We start from the raw sequence: 23,809 nt of genomic DNA, 5'->3' as shown, positions 1-23,809 counted from the left end.
GCAACACTTCAAAGACGAGGAGCAAAACTCCAGTTGAACTCTTGTTGGGACGCAGAGTGAGACTACCCGCAATAGCAGATTTCGACTTGTGCGAACCCATTCTATTCAAGGCCAACGAAAACACAAAGACAGTTCCTGCTACCTTCATCATCAGGAAGGGCTTGAACACATCTTTCATACAGCCTGAAAACTCAGCACGGACTATTCTAGTGAGCGACAACCAAATTGCGAGACTAGACGAGGACAATGTGAAAACTGAACCAGCAGTGGAGGAGACCATATCTCAATCAGAACTACAACCTCAGAACACAGATGTGGGACCTTCACATCAAGATGAAGCTTCTGCAGCCACATCATCTGCAGAGCACCAACAACCCGAAACCTCAGAGCCTTCACGAACATCAACCAGGAGCAGAAAACAACCTGACAGATTTGGAGAACCTATACCCACAAACTTGCTTAAAAAAGGAGGGAGGAAGTGATGGTTTCAATGAAACATCAAGAAACTTAGAAGTTTTATTAAAGTTTCAAAGAACGAAAGAAGAACTTACCTGACGAACTTTATTGCTGTGTCGATAAGTAATGGCTACAAAACTAAACTCAATTCTAATTTTGTTTTAGCGCTATCATTATCTTATTGACCTATCAATCATATGTCAGAAGTAAATTCTCCCACCAACAGAAACCTGATTTTAACATCCACCGACCTCCAACTAATGAACTCGATTGTACCCAAGCCATATATGATTCTCATGAAATGTTGATGAAATTAGAAAGTCACCTCCGGGATTCGGAGTTAAGATCTTTTCACATGCCAATCAAGTTAAATATTTTTAGCTAATCTAAATTTTCTCTGTATAATTTCGCATAGATAACCACTATAAATACAAGCTAATTTTTGTATATTTTCAGTTCAAAATTTAATTTAAAATTCAACTTATTTAATTCTTTGACCCGTGTTATCAACCACGACACAATCTAATATGTAATAAGTCACCTACGTTATTCAGCTTAACTTTTGGTGGGGTTGCAAAAAACATTAACCGCAACTATAGAAAAACAAATGATTTGGAAAATAAAAATTGTTTTCATAGGAAAAAGAGCGTTTATTGCATAGATCTAAAAATTCGAAAAGTTGTTTTACCAGTTTCTGCTGTCTTAAAGAGTCGATGCGAGACATTTTTGTTTACTCACCATTAATAAAAATAAACAAAGAATTTTTCGAAAAATGTAAAAATGCAATCTTGTAGCATTAATAAAATGGAATTTCGTCTGCAATAGAAGCAAAACAAACTGAAACGTCAAATAATTTATGCTTGATATAATTAAGAACAATAAGTTTTTAAGATTCAAAAAGAATCTCAATCAAAGCCTTTCTGACAAACGTTTTTGAACTCTGAGTTCAACGCCAGGATTTTTAAAAATGCAAATCGGTAAAATGAAAGCCAGAAAAAAAACGCAAATTGCTAAAATCCACTCATTCGAGGAAATTGAAAACGAATTTTTTTATATCTACAATCGTGTTACAATTTTATATCTGAGTATATATATATATGATTTCGATTTGATGTAGAAGATGCATATCGACATTTTTTTTATTTAAAAACCCGTACACAGTTTACCCTAACCTTACTTTGTTCTGTTAAATTGTAAAATTGAAAGCTTTGTTTTGTAACGGGTCCTTCTTTCAAGTTGGAGATTCATCTCCAAACAGCTTTCAGTGTCCATTCTCGTGTTCGGTATTCGCTGCGCGCGTTGATAGCCGGTTCCAATGTTTTTATATCAAGCGCATCTAGTGTCATTAACTTAGATTGGTTGCCGCACTGATCCGGTATCTCCACTGGAAAGCTGTTTTATCACGGTTGCACTCAATTGCATGTATTCCCATTGTTCAGTCCGCCTTGGCATGCTCTGCAAGCCTTGTGGTAATAAGTCGGCATGTCTGCCCTAAATAGATGGACTTGCATTCATTATAAGTGAGTTCATAAACCAAGTGGGATTTGAGTTCCTTATCAAACCTAGACATAAGGCTAGTTAAACAGCTCCTAAGTTTCCCGAGTGGTGAAAACTGTCTGTACAGGATGAATTTTGCTTAGCTTATTTACATATTCATTAGAAATGTTGCCTCTGTAATGTAATACAAATTGTTTTTTGTCAGTATTTTTCTGTTTTTTACGGCTAAGCTAGCTTTATATCCTTTTCTTATTGTTCTTTTATTCGCAGCTGGTTAATACTTTTTGTCAATGCTTCATGGAATGCTTCCCAATTGCTAGTGCCTCGGAACAGGCGGTGTACTGTACCCTGTATTACAGTTTTCTTATGTTGAAAGGGTGCACAGCTACGATAGTTCGGAATTGTTCGATTGTTTTCAATACAATGTACAAAAAACTGTACCCTCCGTTTGTACGTTAATTGACATGTCCAGAAATGGCAAGCTAAATTTGTCATCCTTGTTTCTAAAGTAAAGTGAAGATTTGGATGGAGGTTTTTGACAGCATCTGACAGCTCTTTGGTGTCAACTGTAACTGTTTTCACAATGTCATCGACATATATTAGAAGAACTGTTGTTTCTAACGAATGGTTAATGTCAGTGATATCATTTTAGAAGCAGAATGAGCCCCACCAGAATTGGTTTTCCATGCTATCGTATTCTGTGTTACTGATTCGCTGACACTTTCCTTGGAACCATCTATTGGAGTTTTCATCCAACAACCCTGGAACGTGCTGCTACACAGTATTCTCAATTATGACCGGCGCTCAATTGTGCGTTCGTTTTACATTTAGGGGTCTGTAATTTCAATTTTGGCTCCCACGATTCCATCTTAAGGTTAGCAAAAATTACTGCCAAGGACGCACTTACTGCAGGCCCGTCTTTCTGACAGTATTTTTGCATTTGAAATGGACGTTTGTGACGGCTAATTCAAGCTGACGTTTCATTGTTGTTCTAGGTATGTCTGGTTTATCTTCCCTAGCATAAAACGATCGCACAGCAATGTTAGCAGGGCTTCCTTTACGGGAAAGATGGTGTATGAACTTTTTACATCTGATGATCGGATTTGTTCATCTTTTTCAAATTTTATTTCCTCCAGGGTCTTCCGTGCGTCAGTTGTGTTAGTTTCTTTGTTCGCTCCTTCAATCTTTTGGAAAAATGTTGTTAGAAACTTTTATGGTTATGGTAATAACTTCACAGGATCGAGAGAACAGGTCTCAGAGGGGTATCCTTTTCGTGTACTTTAGCTAATCCATACTCCAGTGTACCTTATTGATTCGTTAACCCTAACTGTTATCTTTGTTTTTTATCATATCCAACAGTTCTTTGTTTGGATCTTTTTCATTTTTCTTTGCGACTTTATTTCAACTCTTCTCATGTTATCAAAACTGTTCGCAATCTATTACATTTGCCAGTTTTCTGCGTAGGTGCAATTTTCCATAACACAAAAACCATTACCTTTATCAAAACGAACTGCAATCACGGCGTTGTCACACAGATATATTTGAACTTTCTCTAATGCTCTATCTTAAGCGTTTCTCGGATGTTTTTTAAGTACCACTTTGCTGCCCAATCAACTTCAAACACTTTTTCACCTGGTACATGTTCTCACGCAGATTCTTCATCAAATTGTCCATGTCCGCCAAGAAATGCAACTCTTCAAATTTGGCACTAATTGGATGCTCTGGACCAAAAGCGATCAAGTCTCTGGCAAAACCCGGCAAATTGATACTATCTAGAACCACTACAGTCTTTGTATTAGATGATCTTAGCGGCTTATCTTGCCTTTCCGACAATTTGGCATCTTTTCCCTGCTGTCATTGTTCAAAACTAACAACATGGTTGCGAACTCGGTTGCGCTAAACAAAAATTGCGGAGGGCAATAGTTAGTTATCGAAATTTTTAAGAAATTTTCGACTAGCAGCTTGCTTTTGGTCGCATTTATTTTGAGTGTCAACTGCTGTGGAAACTTCCGACATTAGCAATTTTAGTTGCAAACTATGCACCGCTTAGTCCAAAAAAACATCTGTTTTTGGAACACGAATTTAAAAAAAAATCTGGTCTTATATTGGTGCTAAGGCAAGTTTTAAAAAATTAAGGGTAGGGGCAATTTTTATTTTCTAGGTCCTTTTAGCAAGATTAACATGGAACATTTACAGAACAAGTTTTCAGTTGATCCTTGAGCTGCACAGGCCTTACCAATTTATAGAAGTGTGTCTTTTATTTTAAACAGATTCAAAAGAACATGTGGCGTTTGAACAGATTCAAAACAACGCCGAGAAAATATATTTTTATCAATCCAAACATGTATACTTTATTTTTGTCTTCAATCAACCAAGTAATTCAATATACTTTTCCATTAATTGTATAAATGGTTCTTTGATTATATTTACCAGTTTCACTGTTACAACTCTAAAGACTCATAAATCTTTTCCTTTTGTGCCTCCCCCGCTTATCATGCGCATATTTGCATCCCCAGACGCACGTGCTATATTATTAAATAATTATTATAGCTGCGAAGCTGTAAGCTGAGCTTTTCTTTGTTTAAGAAAAATATAAAAAGGACCGTGTACACCATCCGGCAACGATGGATGTAGGTAGGAACATAAGAGGTGATGAGTAGCATTTAGCCGGATGCTGCACTCCAAGCTGTTCCCTTCCAGACAGTGTAAAGACTGCCCAGTCACAAAAATAACTAACAAGAGGAGAGGAAGAAAGCACCAATATATATATATATATATATATATATATTTATATATATATATATATATATATATATATATATATAGCACACATAAGGAAATGGTAAGGAAGGATTAAAATAAAAATAGGATATCAAGGAATGAGCAAAGGAATAAAGTTAAGCAGCCATACACTCAGTGCAGCCTTACCTCCTCCACGACAGCACTAATAGCAGTTTCACTGAGAACACGAGGATTGAGAGCGCGACATCCCCTCAAGCAGAGAAAAAAGCTCCTCAGAAGTGCGAAGCTGATTTTTGTTCGGATGTAGCTTATAGTGTAGGCGTACGGCTCTCCGCGTTTTTTGCTAATTCTGGTTGCGAGTTGTTTCATAACGCGCGATGCTGATGGCCCAGCACCGCCCGAGCAAGCAAAAACCAATGCGTTGAAACTGCTGTGTTCCGTTTCGCGAATTCGCTCTTCGTAATTTTTTCGCTTGATGCTCTCGTGATATTTGTATGCATCTTTTATGGTCTTAGGGCAGCTCTTCGCGTGAGGGTTCAAATTATTCACATCTGTACATTTGGCTCTATCTGGTCATCCTGGCAAACGTCATCCATCAGGTTTGCAAACTCATCTCTGATTTCGATGTGTCGTATGTGCGTATGCCCGCCTTTGGCGCAATGAAGGGCAAGGGTGAGGCTAAATCTGGCGTGTTCTCCACTTCCCAGGTGCAGCGAAGTACTATTCTATCACGAAACTCAGTCTTCGTGAGGTCGAAACCATGTTTTGATAACGGAAGCGCGTTAAACCAATTAGATGCTTCTTTCTTCGAGGCCAGCTGGAGGGTATACTTCATTTCTGGTAAATTCTATTCGATTCTTGATTTTTTTCAGATGAGTTCAGGTTGCATGTCTGCTTTCTGTCTGAGACTGATCTTGGTTTGTTCTAATTCACTTTGTTGAATTTCGAAGGAATCATTTTAAACGACGCAAACGGATTTGAAAGTTCAATTGATTTCTCAAGGTTTTTATGAAGATTGTGTGGTGGGGCGATGTCAATCCCACCCATTCTGAGAGGGAGAGAAAAAGTTCTCTTTCCTCTTGGATTATTTCTTTGCCGACGATGTTCGGTATGACTCGACCCCTTTATTTTGTCCAGAGTCCCGTCCATTGAGGGTGTAGTACGCAAGAGGAAGCTCAACTTCTGTTGAACCCTCTTCCTCAAACATGCATAGGCATTCTGGGGAGAGGTGAGAGCAAATTGACCAACTCTGTCCAAACTTTTTGTGTTTTTATTTTCTGCATCTTTCCGGAAATTTTTACTGGCCTCAGAGCTACCGATTACTGATCCCAGGACTCGAGCGCTCTGCGTGATTCCCACATTTGTGCCTGCAAACTCAGTTGACGCTTGGCGCTCGCCTCCTGGCTTAATTATCAACTGACACTTCGGAGGACTGACAAGATATCCGCACTTGGGACCAAGCTGAGTTCGCTTGTCGAAGACTGCCCTGATATCTTTCAACTTTCGGACAAGCCTCGCACTGATTTTGTCGAAAACAGCGGGGTGGTAGGGAAGCGTGCGTGGATGTTGGCTCTGACTGCCCAGTCACAAAAATAACTAACAAGTGTAGAGGAAAGCAGCAATATATATAAATAGCACACATAAGGAACTGGTAAGGAAGGTTTAAAAAAAAGGATATCAAGGAATGAGCAAAAGAATAAAGTTAAGCAGCCATACACTCAGTGCAACCTTCCCTCCTCCGAGACGGCGCTAATAGAATTTTCACTGAGAACACGAGGCTTGAGGGGGCGACATCCCCTCAAGCAGAGAACAAAGCTCCTCAGAAGTGCGACGCTCATTTTTTTCGGATGTAGATTATAGTGTCGGCGTACGGCTCTCCACGTTTTTTGCTGATTCTGGTTGCGACTTGTTTCCTAACGCGCGATGCTGATGGCCCAGCACCACCCGAGCAAGCAAAAACCAATGCGTTGAAACTGCTGCTTTCCGTTTCGCGGATTCGCTCTTCGTGATTTTTCGCTTGATGCTCTCGTGATATTTGTATGCATCTTTTATGGTCTTAGGGCAGCTCTTCGCGCGAGGGTTCGAATTATTCACATCGAAGAAGGTGCAATTAAAGCGGGAGCCCCAGAGACCGTTTGCCTTGATGTCCAGTCGAGCGTCATCATCAGTAGTGAAGAATTACTCGAGAAAATATCTCCATCGAGCGACTAAAGTTTGGCTCTATCTGGACAGCTTGGCAAACGTCATCCATCAGGTTTGCAAACACGTCTCTGATTTCGATGCGTCGTAGGTACGTATGCCCGCCTTTGGTGCAATGAAGGTTATGGGGGAGGCTAAATTTTTGCCCGCCTGGGCATATATCTGGCGTGTTCTCCACTTCCCAGGTGCAGCGAAAAACTATTCTGTCACGAAACTCAGTCTTCGTGAGGTCGAAATCATGTTTTGATAACGGAAGCGCGTTAAACCAATTAGATGCTTCTTTTTTCGAGGCCAGCTGGATGGTATACTTCATTTCTGGTAGATTCTTTTCGATTCTGGATTTTTTGGAGATGAGTTCACGTTGCATGTCTGCTTTCTGTCTGAGACTGATCTTGGTTTGTTCTAATTCACTTTGTTGAATTTCAAATGAATCATTATTAAATGACCCCAACGGATTTGAGAGTTCAATTAATTTCTCAAGGTTTTTTTGAAGATCTTGTGGGAGGGCGATGTTAAGCCCACCCATTCTGAGAGGGAGAGAAAAAGTTCTCTTTCCTCTTGGAATATTTCTTTGCCGACGATGTTCTGTATGACTCGGCCAAGCCGCTCCTCGGCCAACCCGCTCATCGAACCCCTTCCATGGAGGGTGAAGTGCGCGTGTCGAATAATTCCCTGATATCTTCAACTTATCGACGACGCTACCATCATCAGCATACCATTTTTGTGTCAAGGAGTCACTGTGAAGTCTTGATATTAGGGGTAGGATTGCGATTCCATACATTGCCATCGCAAGGGGATCACCTTGTGTCGTACTTTCGTGAGACAGAATGGTTGTCTTACCGATGTAGAGATAAGACGGATGGCTATATGAATTTTCTAAGGCAACATGCAATGATGGGCGTAAGGTTTTCACGTTCTCTAATGCTTTTTGTCTATTGAGCACATTAAATATGTTTGTGGCATCAAATAGTAGGATTGCTTTGTTTTCGGGACCATCAATACTGTGGCGAAGTGAATGTATGGCATGTTCTATGCCGCATTTCTGGCCCACGCACAGCTGCATGTTTCCACCGAGGGATGTTAGATCTTGCCTGATGCAGTCGACGATTATGCGTCTGGTGATACGATGCATTATTTCACTAATACCAATAGGTCTCACACCTGGACATTTATCCAGAGCCAATAGTCGACAACTATTTTATGCAATCAAATCATCTGGTGGTATTTTGGACGTGGCCAGCCTCTTAGCAATCTTGGCCACAAGCTTGCCCAGGTTCGTGGAGGTCTGCCCGAAAGCAGAAAGCAGCCTACGCCAGTCATCGGCATCGAGACCTGAAGGCCCGGCACTGCCATGAGTCTCCATTGCATGCTTTCGGACAAGCTTCGCACTGAATTTCTCGAAAACAGCGGGGTGATAGGGAAACGTGCGTGGATGTTGGCTCTGAATGCAGCTGGACTCCAAGGGTTGCCCTTCAGGATGTTTGTCGCGTAAAATCTCGAGGACCGGTCTACCGTCTATGAGATCGGTAGGTGCGAGCACGCCTCATTTATGCTCATCCGAAAGAACGCGAATAGCATTACCGATCTTACCACGAGACATGAAATCGTTGAACATCTTGATGTCAGAGTGTTGCTTTTTGTTCCTTGAATTCATTCTCATTTGTAAGGCCTGCCCTTCACAGAACAGTTCTGAGAAGTTGCAGCTGTGCCATGCACGCAATCTAATCTTGATGGAATTATTGTTCGATCCACCGTCCGTGTTCTTTGTTCAACTGAGAGTTAAGTGCGCTAGTATCATACAGAGGGTCAGAGATATATCGGATCTATCCGTATCTACGGCAATCGGTGAGAGGACACTGCGAAGGGCTTCGGCGAACTGTTCCACTGTCTTGTTCTTACTGAGCGTGAAGAACGAGGGCTTCCATGTGACGACCTTGCGGTATATTTCGCGCACTGTTACCGTGTGATGAGGCTGGAATTTATCCCAATAATTATCCGATGGTGAGGCGACGAAACGTTCGGGGGCGTGCGATGTTGCAGGATCTATGAGTGCAGTGTCGGGAACGGTCAAATCATTGTGTGGTGCCGGCGTTACGATTGCCCTTTCGGCGGCTGCGATGACCTCAGAGCAGCTTTTGCAGCTGAAGTTTTCGGTCCATTTTCACTGCGGCTAGGCCACTGCATTTCACGTGAAAATATTTTTAACACGTATGACACCAGACGCCACCCCTACGTAGGGAACCATTGCAGAAGGGACAATGGGTTTGATCAGCCATCAAGCTATGGGCTAGGAGTCGGGAAGGCTGCACTTAGTGGGACTAGGTTAAGTTAATTACAGGAGAGTAATAGCAGCAACGATATTTAAAGTATTGAATGATGTTAAACAGAATAATAGTGAAAACAAGGTTTCCGTGAAAGGAAAAGTGCACGGTGTCTTTACAGAACAGGTTAGGTTCAAGAACATTCCTAAATGAGGGTGAAACATTAAACAGTTTTAAGGCACAAGAATCAATATAATTATACAGATCGTAGTTAAGGGCACTGATTTTCTTATTTATGAGGAGATTACAGCTGGTGGGTATAACTTTGGGCACAATCAAATTATTTGGGCTAAATTAAACCTTAATGAGCTGAATGAGGAATTTCCAATGCCCTATAAGAGTTTCAATATTACTACGGTGATCATTGAAGCCAGCAATTAATACAACATTGTTCAGTTTCTGATTTGGTTATTGATTGATAAAATCACAGAGATCTAGCAGTTTAGCACCTCGATAAGAGTCTACACAACCCTGTTCTTGACCCTGTGATTGACCCTCGTCTATATAATTTACGAGAAGTGCCCATGACCAAGTCTGAGCAGCTGGAGGGAAGAGGGTTGGCATCAAAACGTCCCATTCACGGAGCCTGCTAACATTCAAAAACACAAGAAATTGTTCTTAAATTGAAATCAGTTGGAATGATACGACCTGATGAGTCGGGGTGGGAGATTGGTTCACTCACCTACGGCTGGGTTGGCGAGGCTTGGAAAGGTGTAGGTTTGATTCAGCCCAGCGCGCATACGTATTTGAAAATACAGCGGAGGTAAATTTGTTTTGAGGTTCTATTTGTTGTTGTTGTTGTTGTGACTTTTCGGCATCAACCCGAGGGGATTGCTCGCATAGAAGTTTTGGTCTTGATTCTATTATTTTCTGCAATCGGAGCAATCACAGAAAATGGTGCACGTACACACTACTCTTTCGTTGAAGTTCAACATCAGACGGCCCAACATGAATGACAGAATACGTCTTTTGAGTCCCAAAGGCTGGGAAAAATCTATCTCTTCAGGCAGATTGTTGGCAACTTTGGCAGTTCGAAAGTACAAGTTCTCTCTGAATTTCTCGGTTCTCAGTTTTGGAATTTTGAATAATCTGCTTTTAACTCTACCATATTGGTGTTCACAGGTTTCTATCAATGGAAGTGCGTTTTCTTTATCATGGTACAGTTTAGACAATAGAAGTAAATGAGTTGCAAAAACATAGGAAGCGGAAGTAATCTTAGGGATACCATGTTTTCAAAGTACGACGCATTCCTATTGGTCTAATAAGTTTATCACAACAATGTAAGCTGAGCGGAGCTTTCTCTTGGTTTTTTTGTTTCGTCGTCTGACGCTCTTTTTTCGTTTTAACATTTGTTCACACCTCAAAGCTGAGAAGTCAGATTTTCTGAATAACTTCTCACTAACGGCGTTTGCGCGCATGACGTCATTTCTCACTCTCTAGCAAAAGTTTTTAGGTTAAGGTCAAAGAATCTCATATATGTAATAAGGGTCCCTAATGAAAAGGTTTCTGCGCAATGAATTTTAACAAGCTTTAATAATATGGCGTTTATTTTTTTTCGTAGCTTTTTGACCGGCGTCGATAAATTTTTCAACTTAAATCTATCTGTTTCTATCTCTATTATACGGCACGTCTCTATTATACGGCAAGTCTCTCTATTATACGGCAAGTCTATTCTTTCGCAGCTAGAAAGACTTGAACATTAAATTACATTCTTATAAACTCCTCCATTTGAATAAATAACAAAAAGGAAAAGAAATCCGTAAGCTGCTTAAAATTATGGCGAATGCTGAACCTGTCATGACCTTTTAAGTATAGAGACTGAAATGATCATCTGTTGTTTTGATAATGCATTCGAATACCTTACAATTGAACAGAGAGAAATTGATCACCAGTTACGTGGACTTAAATTAGGTGGTAGATCTATCTTCGCAATCCTACAATTGGTTCTGAGATAACCATGTTTAATGACCATTTTGCAAAACATAAAAATTCAAGCTAAAAAATGTCAAAATTTTGGGATCTTTTTTTGTTGTGCCCCCCCCCCCCCCTGACACCTGAAAATTCCTTACCTGACGCTACCTCTAATTTTTAGTTTTTGAATGTTATTCTCTTGTTTTCACCCTTAAAATTGGTGAAATATTGGTTTAACTACGTTTTCCCTTTAAATCAATTTTTAAACGTTGGACCGGTTGGTAGACCTGTGTAAGCGTACCGGAGGTTCCTTGCCTCCTGTGGCCAAAGAGGAGGTTAAAATTGCATCTGATTGACTGGTCTAATCTTGAGTTCCAACTGAGTCAATTAAAGTGAGTCTGAAAATATGCATCTGTGATTCAACAGGACTGGCAGTTGCAAAAACAAAGTGATTTTTTAGTTGTGCTTATTTACCACGCAACAAATTGATTTCAGAGTTATGGCGAATGACGCTAGAATTGATGAAAGCAGTCTCCCCAGCGTTGAGATGTTGTTAGATGAGATTAAGCTCCTGAAACTTAAGATAAGCCTTTTAACGGAAACGCATGATATCGCGAAACAGGTATTTGTACATTTAGCGTTATTAAGGGAAGCATGATGCCCAGTGACTGTTTCTCTGTATTTCTATTGAATTCCATAAACAGGTGACGGGAGAGTCAATACAAAGCGACGTCCTTGAACATTTAGAATCTTTATCTGTGCATCAATTGGAGTTTGCATATATGGAATCTGTTGACATGTATTACCACTACAAAACTGGCTACTACTTTCATGACGTTAGTGAGCTAAAAGTGTAGAAATGAATTCATTATCGCTTTCTTATTGAACTATTGATTTGAGGTTTTAGGAAACGTGTCTGTTTTTTGATGTTGCAACGAAGTGCTATTTGAAGTTCAACCCAAGAACTGGTGCTTACTTGCCCGCAGAATTGTGCGAAAAACCCAAAGACATGACGATCGATTCGAGGTCTGAAGAAAAAAATGTTTTCAGCACTAAAATGGAACCTGATAATGATGCAGCCGAAGATAACGAGCAGCCGTCCAAATTCTTCTATGATCAAACGTCTGGGTACTTTTACAACACTGTAAGTTTAACTATTTCAAAATTTGACTTGATAAATGTAAAATTATATTCAATAAGTTGCACTTGAAAAAAATTGGATATGCATAATGTACAACTGTTTAAATACGTACGAAGAAGCCAAGGTCCATTACTGTACGCACAGTAATAATTTGAAGATAGCGACCAGGAGGCATTGATAGCTATGACGAAATGTAATAACGTTAATTTGGAAATAATCCGTCACACTATGAAATCCGTAACACTATAATCCGTCACCTTATCCAGTAAATATGTCTAGAAATGTTCAATATTTTATTGCCTTTTTTAATGTTCAATTTTTATTTCTGTGTAACAATTTAGGGGCATTGTCATTTGTTTCTAGGTTACCGGAATATTCTTTGAGCCGGTCTCTAGAAGGTACTTCAAATACGACAATGAGAACTGCTCTCATTATGAGGTACTTGAAACTGGAGAGAAAATATCAGAACATCAGCCATCTTTGGACGGTTCCGAAGGTTAGTTAATCGGACATCGTTAGTGCCTAGAAGGCATGGAGTCCAGATGCCTTTTTATAAGCGCTTTCAAAAGCATAACAATCACAGGATACGATTGTATTCAGTTAAGTTATTTGAGTGCGTGCAAATAATTTTTATTGAACTTCACAAGAACTTCAAACTGCTTTTTCCCTACATTGTTTATGCTACTCCTTACTTTCACAAACAGAAGAGAAGGGTGAAGGTTTCGTTATCAAAACCATTGTAAGGGGATTAGATCAATCGATAGAATCTGTTTCGCGAAGCAGAAGCTATACACGAATGTATCAAAAAGCCAAAGGCAGAGTCGTGACGAATTCTAAGAGGCGTAATAAAAATATGACAGTGAGAGAATTTTTTTATAGCAATTGGGGGCCTAAATGAAGAAGCAAAGGCATTCTGCTGAAATTAGAAAACTGGTGTACCAATTACGGCAGCGCTTTCTGGTTTCTTGAGTGCCTAAAGAAACTCTTTAACCCAGTAAAAAGTAATGGCGGCTCATTATGTGATAATATTACGAAGTGCAATATAATTGTAAAGAACTGGACAAAGAACTGGATCCGACTGGAAAAAGCAGAGCAGATAAATCATAGTGTTACGCACTAACTTTTATATTCATTATCTCGGTGTTTTGGAGATCAATGTTCGGAGTAATTAATTAGAATTATCGCCATTATGCAAGGACTTATTATAGATGTTTCATAGTGCGATTTTAGTGGATATAATTTGAATAGAATTAACTAGTAATAGCCTTTTTTGAGCGGTTCAGATGCCTGATATATCCACTTATTGCCTTGTATTTTATTAGTTTTGGTACTCAATTTGACTCCATGGAAGCCTGTTGTAACGCAATGGTTTTTTAAAGATTTTCCAATTCAATCTTCAATTTTTTAATCCAACTTTATAAAGAATATTTCAAGAGAAAGAATAAAAAGTTTAGCAAGTGTTATCAAAGTTTCAAGACAAAGCTATCAACTGGCTGTCAGGCTCGTGGGTTCCGCAGAGTTTTACCTAGTTGTGTTGGTCCTTCGCAAATATTTACTGATTTTCAAGTTGGGCAATTTCCGGGTTTTGTTCGTCTCTTGATGTTTGTTAAGTACATATACAATTTCCGTATTAGCACCTACTTTATCAGCATAATTACTTCACCAAGTACATATTTTCTCATGAAGTTATTCACCAATTATACAAATTCATCATCAGGGAACTTAAAAAGGTAAATATTGAGGCTTTTAGGTACGTAATGTGTTTTTCAATAATCTGTCAATCTGCGGTTGTTTTTAGTAAACATAAACAAATAAGAGTTTACAGGCCCGGATGGAAATACAGGCTAGATATGGCCTTGAGATCTATCCGAATATGATTTAAATTATAGCACTTTTTTGTGAATATTTAAAGGGAAATCGTCACGTAACTATGAGGCACGAAATAGAAGCGTGACACATAGCTACGGTGAAATGTACGCAGGTTACTAGACAGCGTTGAAAATAATTTTAACCCTGCCTAATACAGAGAGGATTGTCATAAGTGTATGTTAATCAGTCTCTGTATTTATTCAACCTGTTTTTTTGAATGGTAGAAACAGTAATTTAACAAACGAGCAAATAACGATAAGTACCAAATTTAGAAGACAGCGTGCAACTTGAAATATTAAACTTGTCCAATAGGGTGGTCTAATAGAGGAAATAGGGTGGTCTTATTGTCTTAAGAAGTCAAATTCGTTTGTATAGCTGCGCAGCTGTAGGCTGTGCGGAGCTATATTGCGTTGATCTGGGGTTATTTTACAATTCAATTTTTTTTTTCAATTCAAAGAATTTGAGTTTTATTGGGGCGCTGTCTTTTTTTAAAGATCTGTTCACATATTTGCATGATTTTTGAAGTCAAATTGGAAGAGTGATTTTGGTCACGCCGAAACAGCAAGTGAAGCGATAAAGCGAGTGGTTTTGCGGCTTGAAATTTTTTCACTCTAATTTTAAAGTAGAGTGAGAAAACGGTGTTTGAACAAAAATTAGCTTTCTCGCTAGTGGTTTTTTGTTCACACAAGGCAATTTAATTTCACTTTGATTTCTTAGTGTCTTTTTCGAATTTTTGGATGGGATTTTTTTCTAAATCGTTTTGCAATGCATTCATAGTTCTTTCTAGGCCTAGTTTTTTTTTGTTTGAACCAAATTTTTCTTTCTCGCTAGTGGTTTTTTGTACTTATGCGGCATTTTGACATTGATTTTGACATTTTTCTTGGAAATGGTTTTCCCATTTCACTCATAGTCCGTTCTAGGTCTTGTCTTTGTTAATTCAATGAAAATTCTTTGAATTGTACATCAGGACTTGTCCTGCTATGTTTCGTTGTTTGACGCTCTTCTTCGTTTTACATTTGTTCACACAGCAAAGCTGAAGTCTAATTTTCGGAATGACTTCTTGCTCTTTTTTACGGCATTTACGCGCGTGACGTCATTTATCACTCTCTCTAGCGAAAGTTTTTAGTTCATTTGCCTGATTAGATTTTGATCATACGTGACTTACCTCACTCAATAAAATGACTTTTGCACTTTAAAACTTAGGTTTAATTTTACTTTAATTCAAATGACCTCATATGTGCAGTAAAGGCCCCTAATAAAAGGCTAGGCTTTGCGGAATGAATTTTAACAAGCTTTATTAATTTATCGCTGAATGTTTTTTGCCTAGCTTTTTGAGGGTCGTCGATTTTTTCAATTTAGATCTGTATCTGTTTCTATCTTTATTATACGGCACGCAATTCTATTCTTTCGCAGCTATTCCGGCAATCTGCCGGCTATTTCATCGATATAAAATATCCGTTTAACTCTAGTCTTTTACCCCTATCGACATCTGAGGAAACCATACGGCAACTGCTCAATATATATGGATTATAAAAGAAAGGCATTCAATGAAAGACGAACATCAGGTCCGAAGATGAATTTAATGCTGTGCTCAGGAAGCAATAATTGTAAACATAGGAAGGAATGTTACACTGTTGTTGCACTTCAGTATGAATCGGGAAGTTGCCATCATGGTGTGTTTCTATAGTAAGCTTCACGGTGGTACAATAACTCAATTGTCCAAAGACCCGCTACACAATTATGTTGAAAATTGCGCGATGTTTGCAAATCTTTTGAGTGACGTCTTGACGTTTAGAATGAGCTCCGTTTTAAATTATTTTGTCTATATTTGCTCTCAAATCAAACAATGAGAATGCTCGATTACTAGACATGGAGGCTGTTTTCATACAAAAATTTAAATGATTAATTTTTTTTCATCCAGTAGATAAAATTATTTGTTTAGTAGCGAAGCCTATACAATTTATTTAGACAATAAACGAAGAATAATTGATGCCATGAATACTACTTTTTGTCAGTTTGCTGTCGCTTGCATTGGTGGAACTGGTGCGTTGGCTTCAATTGTGCTTAAAAAAATATCGGCACAGAGGGAAGATAGCTATTCTGATATAACATGCCTGAGAAAATCAGCTTTGCTCTTCTAAGTAGCTGCATCTGGGGTGTCTAAAACGCCCAGGATAATCAAAATTCTTATTGCTTTAGTACGAGATTTTCCTCGAAATAGAGGCTGTTAGTTGAATTTCTTTAATTTCACTTTGTATGTTCTCAAATTGACTGTCCGTTTGTTTAATTGCGCTCAAACAAAGTTTGTGGCAGTTATATTAGTCCTGTGGTCTTTTTCAATGCAATTTTTCGCTTGACCCATTTCTCGTTTGACCCATTTGACTTTTCATCTTCTAAAATGGGATGAAAAGGTAAAGCCCAAAGAGCATTAACGGGCTGAGCAACTCTCTAAGAGCTTTACGCCTTACTTATCTCTAAGTATGCGATTAATCAAAATTTTCAGGAGACAATTTCATGACGTGAATACGGTCATGGCGGTTCTTAATGTTAAAAGTTTGATCCTCCCCTCCGTCAACTCCACTCCCTTGCAACACTCTTCGTCCAGCAGACGATTTGGACCCTCTTCTCGCCTTGCCCTCTCAACCCTTACACACCTCCCAAAGCTTAGCCCCCCCCCCCCCGCAACGCGTGATTCCCCACTCCGCGTACCCCTCCTAATGCTAGCATCCCGAAGCTCTAGCTGGCTACCACCGAAGTCAACAGCTCGCCGGTTGATTGAAAGCAAATCGCTGAATGTCAGTCGGTTATGTTTTACAACTCGGGCTGACTCGAAATGTAGTTATGATCCCAGGAACTAATGTTATTTAATGGTTTGATTTCTGGTAATATTTTTGAAGTAAGTCATCGCTGTTTGACAGCAATTAAACAGCAATAATTTAACAAGTTATATTTATGTTTCTGCTTGTAGGTTGCCTTAAGCAACCAGAACGCCATAAATGCATCGATTTTTAGCTGTGAATTCTAAATGTTAGAAAATTTAAAGGATCAGAATGAAAAGAAGAAGCATAATAAAATGTACTACCGATGAAATAAATTTATCAATGTATGGAACTAGCCGAGGGAAGTCAAAGAGACTTCATAGAATTTGTTGAAAAATCCCGAAAGTAGGTAAAGCAGAAAAATTTGTTTGACGAGGCAAAATGTGACCCCAATAATAGCCATCTGGGAATTAATGGCGCGGATATTAAAAGGAATTAGATAAAATTATCTCTTACGATTGACTGCTGGATTTTTTTAATGGTTATCAGGAATTACAAAATAAATTTAGTCTCATTTTCCGTGCCAAATTGTGCAGTCATCCTTTTCTATTAGAAACATTTTAATTCAAAAGGGCACAAAAAATTTTTTGATCAGCTAAAGTAATTAGCTGGTATCCCCTAAAGTGTTCACAATATCGAATCTATCCTCCTTGTGGAAAGCAATGAGAGCTCCTTTAACCGCAAAAAGCTGTTTATTAGATGATAAAGACGCTAGCTGATAAAAAATTTGAACAAAAAAAGTATGGTTATGTATTAACCTACCGTTCCCGATCTTTAAAAATCAAGTAATTTCACTAGCAATGTAATTGTACAAGGTCCTTGATTCTTTGTGTACTTAAATTAAAGGTTATTTGAGCGCGTATGCTCAGAGGAAGCGTAAAACGGTTGGAAATTTGGAAAATTCTTTAAGCGTCACAATTTTTCTCCCGAGTTAAGAAATTTAAAAAAATCTCCTTTTGGCTTGATTCAGTGTTTCGAGAGCTTTCAAATGGTAATACTTTTGTATCTCTGCAAAAAAAGATATCTGTCGGCCAAAACTCTGGGGTAGTATGAAGTTTCTAAACCTCAAATAAACTTTAGGTTAACAGTAATTTGCTCAACATTTGGGGTTGATATCGTCTTAATTGACCTTACTTGACGGTCTTACTCATAAACAGGCGCCAGTTCAGTTCTCTGACCGAACTTCGATTTATAGCCAATCGACTGTCGGCTTTATTTTTTAAAAATTGATACTAATGTAATAAACAGAAACGGAACAGTAGGTCTAATTTTTTCATCAACTTGACAATTTTTTTGCTCGGGGTAAGTTGTCTGAATGTTTTGACACTTCCTTCTCTGCGTTGAATTTCTGAATTTTATCCTCTTAGCAATAAATACTTATTGCGCTTTCGATGAGTGTCAAAAAAAATTGTTTGATGAAATGTCTTTCCTTTTCAGGTTTTCAGCTGCTTTCTAGCAGCGTTCGGTTCATTGTACTGGAGTCCGCGACTGTGAATTTGGGAACCCTGTTTGTTGCAACGCCCTCTGAGCAAGACGTTATCATAGGAACAGACAAGAGATGTTCAATAAGCTTACCATCGTACTGCAAAGATGGCGTTGAACCATTCCACCTCAAACTGCGCGCAGACAGTGATAATAATAAATGGATCATAAGAGCTGTGAGCCAAACTTGTCAGGCGATTTTAAACGCAAAAGAACTGGAAAATAAATGGACAGATCTTAAACATGGTGTGCATTTGGAAATTGGAACTCTAAAATTAGCGGTGCATATCCATAGTGGTTTTAATGTTACCTGTGATGGTTGCGAACCCGCTTTGGTCGAAGCATTTTTCAACAAGAAGCGACAGAAGTTAAACGACGACGCGCGATCGATCGGTAATGATGCAGAGACAAATGGGAGCAAAGGTGGCATCGAAGCTCAAAGAAGAATGACCAACCAGCGAATCAAGGAATCACTCGGAATTGATGTGAGATTTTAATTGCTCTCAAACTAAGCAATTAATCCTGCGGTCTTTTTCGTGCAATTTTTCGCTTGAGCGATTCTTCGTCTGTAGTTTTTTAATAGCCGCCCTCATCTTCTCAGCCGGCTATTATGGCGCTCCTATTTTTTTTACGAATGGAAGAGGAGTATTGGAGAAGTCCTTTTTAAAATCAATTTTATTGGAGTGATTTTTGAAGCGGGAAATGAAACGCGTAAAAAAATTTGGAGTGATTTTGGTGCTGAACAAAAGTGAAGAGCGGAGCGAAAAGAGAGTGGTTTTGTTCATACCGCTGTTTTTGAGAGAGCGAGAAATTGATGTGTGAAAAAATCTTCTCTAAGCGAGCAAAATTTTTTTGTTCGCGTGCGGCTTTTAAAAGCAGTTTTATTTTTAGGCTTGTTTCGATAGGAATTGAAGGTTTCAAGTAGTTAATTTGAGTTTAACGCTAATTTAGAGGTTTTTGATCAGTTTTGCTGATTTTTAGACGAATTTTAATGATTTTTTTGCCTGTTTTTTGTTTTAATGCTTTAAGTGGGATTTGAATAGAAGCTTGTTACTTAAAGAATATTCAGATACCAATTGGCTAAAGTTTTCTTGGTATATATCATTTTTTTCTGAGGGAAATTAACAGTAAAATTGAGAAAATTTAAACCATTTTTCTTATTTTTTTGCAGTTTTTCTTTTTTTTTTAATCTTAGACTAGTTTCTTTGCCTATTATGACTTGCCCATTGTTTTGCGAGTTTTTCATTGCTCTAATTGCAAAAGAACGTTATTCGACTTTATGTTTCCTTGTTCTTTTAAAAAAGTCTTTAAGTTTTTCTAGTTTTATTATTCAATTTGTTTTAAGTTTTTGAATGCCGTTTCTATTCTTCCTCAAATTTTTTATGGCATTTGCAGAGTTTCAGGGTTCACAATAGATGTTGTAGTTGTTTAGTCATAAGTATAGGCAATTTTCTCCTTCGAGTCGTTTCCGGAATTCTTGCGGCTACGTTTTTTTTTTACTTCGTCGAACTTATTTTCGCTTTACCCATTTTGCCGCTTTTTCGACATTTTGCGTGAAATCTTTTTGACTTCTCTAGTTTCACTCTTCTGTCCCTCTGCTCAAAGTCCTTTTAAACAGCAGCTGCTCAGCAAAGCAATTCAAAATGAAGAGAGGCCGTATAAAAAAGTCAAAGTCAGAAATATAAACGGAATAAACCCATAAAGCCCATTTGTTCTCATAAGTTTTAGTTACTATCTATAATGCTTATTGGTTTTGATACTAGAACCTGTAGCGTCTCACTGAGAGACAGGAGTATGTTCAATTACGAAATGACATCAAAATAAATCGCACCTAAAAAGGTTTTTATACAAAAATCAATTTTTGTTGATATTTTTTCTTTCAATCCCAATAGAGTTATGGGAATCAACGGCGGCTATTTTCCGTCAATCTGCCGGGTGTGTTTAACTTTTCGTCCTCAAAAATGGGATAACTTGGTGAAGGAAGCCCGGAAGGCCTTAGTGGCGGAGCTGCTCTAACAGAGCCGTACTATTCTCTAAGTATGTTGTAAAGGGCGGTTCTGAGATATTGAACTGGAACTCCCTTCAGTCAGCCCCCCCCCCTCAGTCACCCCCGCACTCCTTACCACTCGATCTTCCAGCTAACCCCCCTCCCCCGGACTCCTCACCACTCGTCAATAAGCCCCAGTTGGCTACTACCGAAGCCATCCGGTCGTTTGACAGCAATTACCCCGACAGTTACCTGTCCATTTGATATGTTAAGTTTTGAGGTTTTATCTGTTAACTTTCTTAACCTCGGAAACATGATTGTTGGGGTTTCGTGTCCATTTACAACTTTCTTCTAACTATAAATGATTACTGATCATTTTCAACTGTACCACTGATGTCCAGGAAATGCCGGTCCATTCTAATGCCATAATTTAAATTCCATTATTAATAGGACCAGCATTGGAGAGCATTACCCTTGGTATACAACCATAAATTGTTTCAGAAAAGGCCAATTATTGCTGAAGTGACAGCTGGGTATGAAGACAAAGCTGCCATTAGGCGCCAAACAGTTGGATCAGAGCCTAGTATTGGATACTGCAAGGAAACGAAACAAACGAAGTTTATAACAGATCACGTTTTAGCACCAAGTAACAGTGCAAGCACAGAGAAGCCAATTGATAGTAACAATATTGGATTCAAAATGCTAAAGAGTATGGGATACAACGAAGGAGAAGGTCTTGGGAAAGAACAAAATGGTATCAAACAGCCGATCAAAATTCAGATTCGGGAACCAAGAGCTGGTTTGAGTTGCCAACCTGTAGCATTCTCAATTGATGACTCAGAAAAAGCGACTAAGTATCATAAACAGTGGAGCAAAGGTGCTAAACGTTTTGCGCAGATGGATAAAAACTAGAGAACTTTTTGATATGTTGGTTTTGGTGATGATATTTGTGAAATCAGCTTTATAATTGAAGGCTCTGATGTTAGGTTTTTGGTCGAGCTAGCTGAGTACATTTGTATTGGTGTATTTACTTCAATTGCGCTAATCGAAGTTTGTAGATACTGAGTCAGTCCTGTTGGTCTCCATATTATTCTCTAGGTTCACGATTGCGGGTGCACGCCATTTAAACATCATAATACTGCTCATAAAATTTAGGTTAAAACCACTAAGGAGGTTTTTCAGCACTTCAAGTGTTTAATAGTTAACTAAATCTGTCAATCAATGCTTATTGTAGGTTAGAGCATCATGTATGATGAGTTGGTTAAGTTTGGTATTGAGTTTTCGTCGATAGTTCTTTTAAAAGTTATAATTCTCAAATAGTGATTTTGAGGTTGTTAAAGAATTGGCGCGAGTTTCATTGTAGAGTTGGTTGATTAATTTTTACACGGAGATTACAGAGTTTTATTTTTGACATTACTTTTAAGGAAAAGAAATATACTTAGGGTATGTTTAAGAAGAGATTGAAGTTATTAGTTTTTACAGCTTTTTTAACTTTCCATTGCTTGAATTATTCCATCTTCTGCAAAAGAGTCATTTATTATAGCTGCGAAGCTGTAAGCTGAGCGTAGCTATATTGCGGTGCTCTTGGTTTTTTTACAATTCAAAGAATTTGAATTGTATTGGGGCGCTGTCTTTTTTTTAAGATCTGTTCACACATTTTCATGATTTTTGAAGTCAAATTGGAGTAGTGATTTTGGTCACGCCGAAACAGGAAATGGAACGAAAAAGCGAGTGGATTTGTGGCGTGAATTTTTTTCGCTCTAATTTTAAAGTAGAGTGAGAAAATGGTGTTTGAACAAAAATTCGGTTTCTCGGTAGTGGTTTTTAGTTCACATGCGGCAATTTCACTCTGATTTTTACTGTTTTTTCCATTTTTTGGATCGGATTTTTTTCTAAATTGTTTTCCCAATCCATTCGCAGCTCATTCTAGGCCTAGTTTTTTGTTTGAATTGAATTTTCATTTCTCGCTAGTGGTTTTTTTGTTCACATGCGGCATTTTGACATTGATATTCTGTTTTTTTTTTATTTTTTCATCTGATTTTTTTAAAATGATTTTCTCAATTCACTCATAGTCCATTCTTGGTCTAGTTTTTCTGTTTAGTCAATGAAAATTCTTTGAATTGTACGTCAGGGCTAGTCCTGCTATGTTTTTTTGTTTCGTCGTCTGAGGCTCTTTTTTCGTTTTACATTTGTTCACATAGCAAAGCTGAAAAAGTCAAATTTTCTGAATGACTTCTTCCTCCCACTAACGGCATTTGCGCGCGTGACGTCATTTCTCACTCGTTTTAGCAAAAGTTTTTAGGTTATTTGCGTGATTAGATTTTGATCATACGTGACTTACCTCACTCAATAAAATGACTTTTACACTTTAAAACTTAAGTTTAATTTGAATTAGTTTAAGGTCAAAGGAACTCAAATGTACAGTAAAGGTCCCTAATAAAAGACTTCTGCGGAATAACTTTCAACAACCTTAATTAATTTATCGCTGAATGTTTTTTACCTAGTTTTTTGAGCGGCGTCGATTTTTTTTCAATTTAGATCTGTATCTGTTTCTATCTCTATTATATGGCACGCAGGTCTATTCTTTCGCAGCTATTCCGGCAATCTGCCGGCTATGTTATTTCAGTTCGAACTATCATGGGTTGTTGCATTATCATTATGGGCCGTAGGTAAAACTATATATGTGATTATCCTAATTATGGAAAATCCAAACAAGGAGGCGCGGTAATGTGCGTGTGCACATAATGTTCCGACCCCGCTCATCTACATTTTTCACTTAATTATCTACCAATTGAGGAAGACATAAAAAAAATACTATATCGTTCAACAAACCACTAAATGAACTTAGCAATATACCTTAGAGGGACGATGAGACCTGCCATTATCGTGACTACCAGAAAAGACGGCGCTAAAATCAAAGTTTTAATCGTTCTCAAACGAAGTTTGTGGCAATTATTAATTGCTCTCAAGCGAAGTTTGTAGCAACTATATTAGTCCTGTCGGTCTTTTTTTATGCGATTTTTCGCTTGACCGATTTTTCGTCTGACGCTTTTGACCCTTCGTCCTCAAAAACGGGATAAACAGGTAGTGCCTAGTGAGCATTAAGTGCTCGTAGTGCCTTTCAGCTATGTTTCAGCTCATACTGTTTTGGAGACTTATACTTATGGTGTGAAGGGCGGTTCTTAGAGGTGGAAGACCCCTCCACTGTTGACCGCCCCCCTACTATTGCCCCAACCCCCCCCCCCGCCTGCTGTTACCCCCAACCCACTGTTGCCCCCACCAGCCCTTGGTGCACCCCAATTCCCCTACCCCCGTTGCTGTGTACTGACGAACAACCGCTCGCTAAAAACACGCAAATTTATACTATTTTGCTGAATTTTTAAGC

General features: G+C 38.5%; 1 protein-coding gene across 1 annotated transcript; it reads left to right on the top strand.

Annotated features, from left to right (window-relative positions):
* The first annotated feature begins 11,600 nt into the window (after nucleotides 1–11,600).
* On the top strand, nucleotides 11,601–21,409 carry LOC142340868 (angiogenic factor with G patch and FHA domains 1-like). The gene is made up of 6 exons (XM_075391618.1): nucleotides 11,601–11,748; nucleotides 11,831–11,962; nucleotides 12,034–12,270; nucleotides 12,631–12,763; nucleotides 18,393–18,922; nucleotides 20,926–21,409. Exons 1-6 carry the CDS (start codon nucleotides 11,626–11,628, stop codon nucleotides 21,334–21,336), a joined length of 1,566 nt encoding a protein of 521 aa, XP_075247733.1. The 5' UTR covers nucleotides 11,601–11,625; the 3' UTR covers nucleotides 21,337–21,409.
* The last annotated feature ends 2,400 nt before the right edge of the window (nucleotides 21,410–23,809 follow it).

Source organism: Convolutriloba macropyga, chromosome 6 (assembly GCF_964194025.1).
Source record: "Convolutriloba macropyga chromosome 6, txConMacr16.3, whole genome shotgun sequence".
NCBI classification, from domain to species: domain Eukaryota; kingdom Metazoa; phylum Xenacoelomorpha; order Acoela; family Convolutidae; genus Convolutriloba; species Convolutriloba macropyga.
This window is presented reverse-complemented; position numbering and strand designations above follow the sequence as displayed.

What these genes read in the sequence shown, in the direction of transcription:
- LOC142340868 (XM_075391618.1), top strand. Translation starts at nt 11,626, where the DNA reads ATGGCGAATGACGCTAGAATTGATGAAAGCAGTCTCCCCAGCGTTGAG. An exon ending in CGCATGATATCGCGAAACAG is followed by an intron (nt 11,749 to 11,830) that starts GTATTTGTACAT and finishes TTCCATAAACAG; the next exon opens with GTGACGGGAGAGTCAATACA. An exon ending in CTGGCTACTACTTTCATGAC is followed by an intron (nt 11,963 to 12,033) that starts GTTAGTGAGCTA and finishes TTGAGGTTTTAG; the next exon opens with GAAACGTGTCTGTTTTTTGA.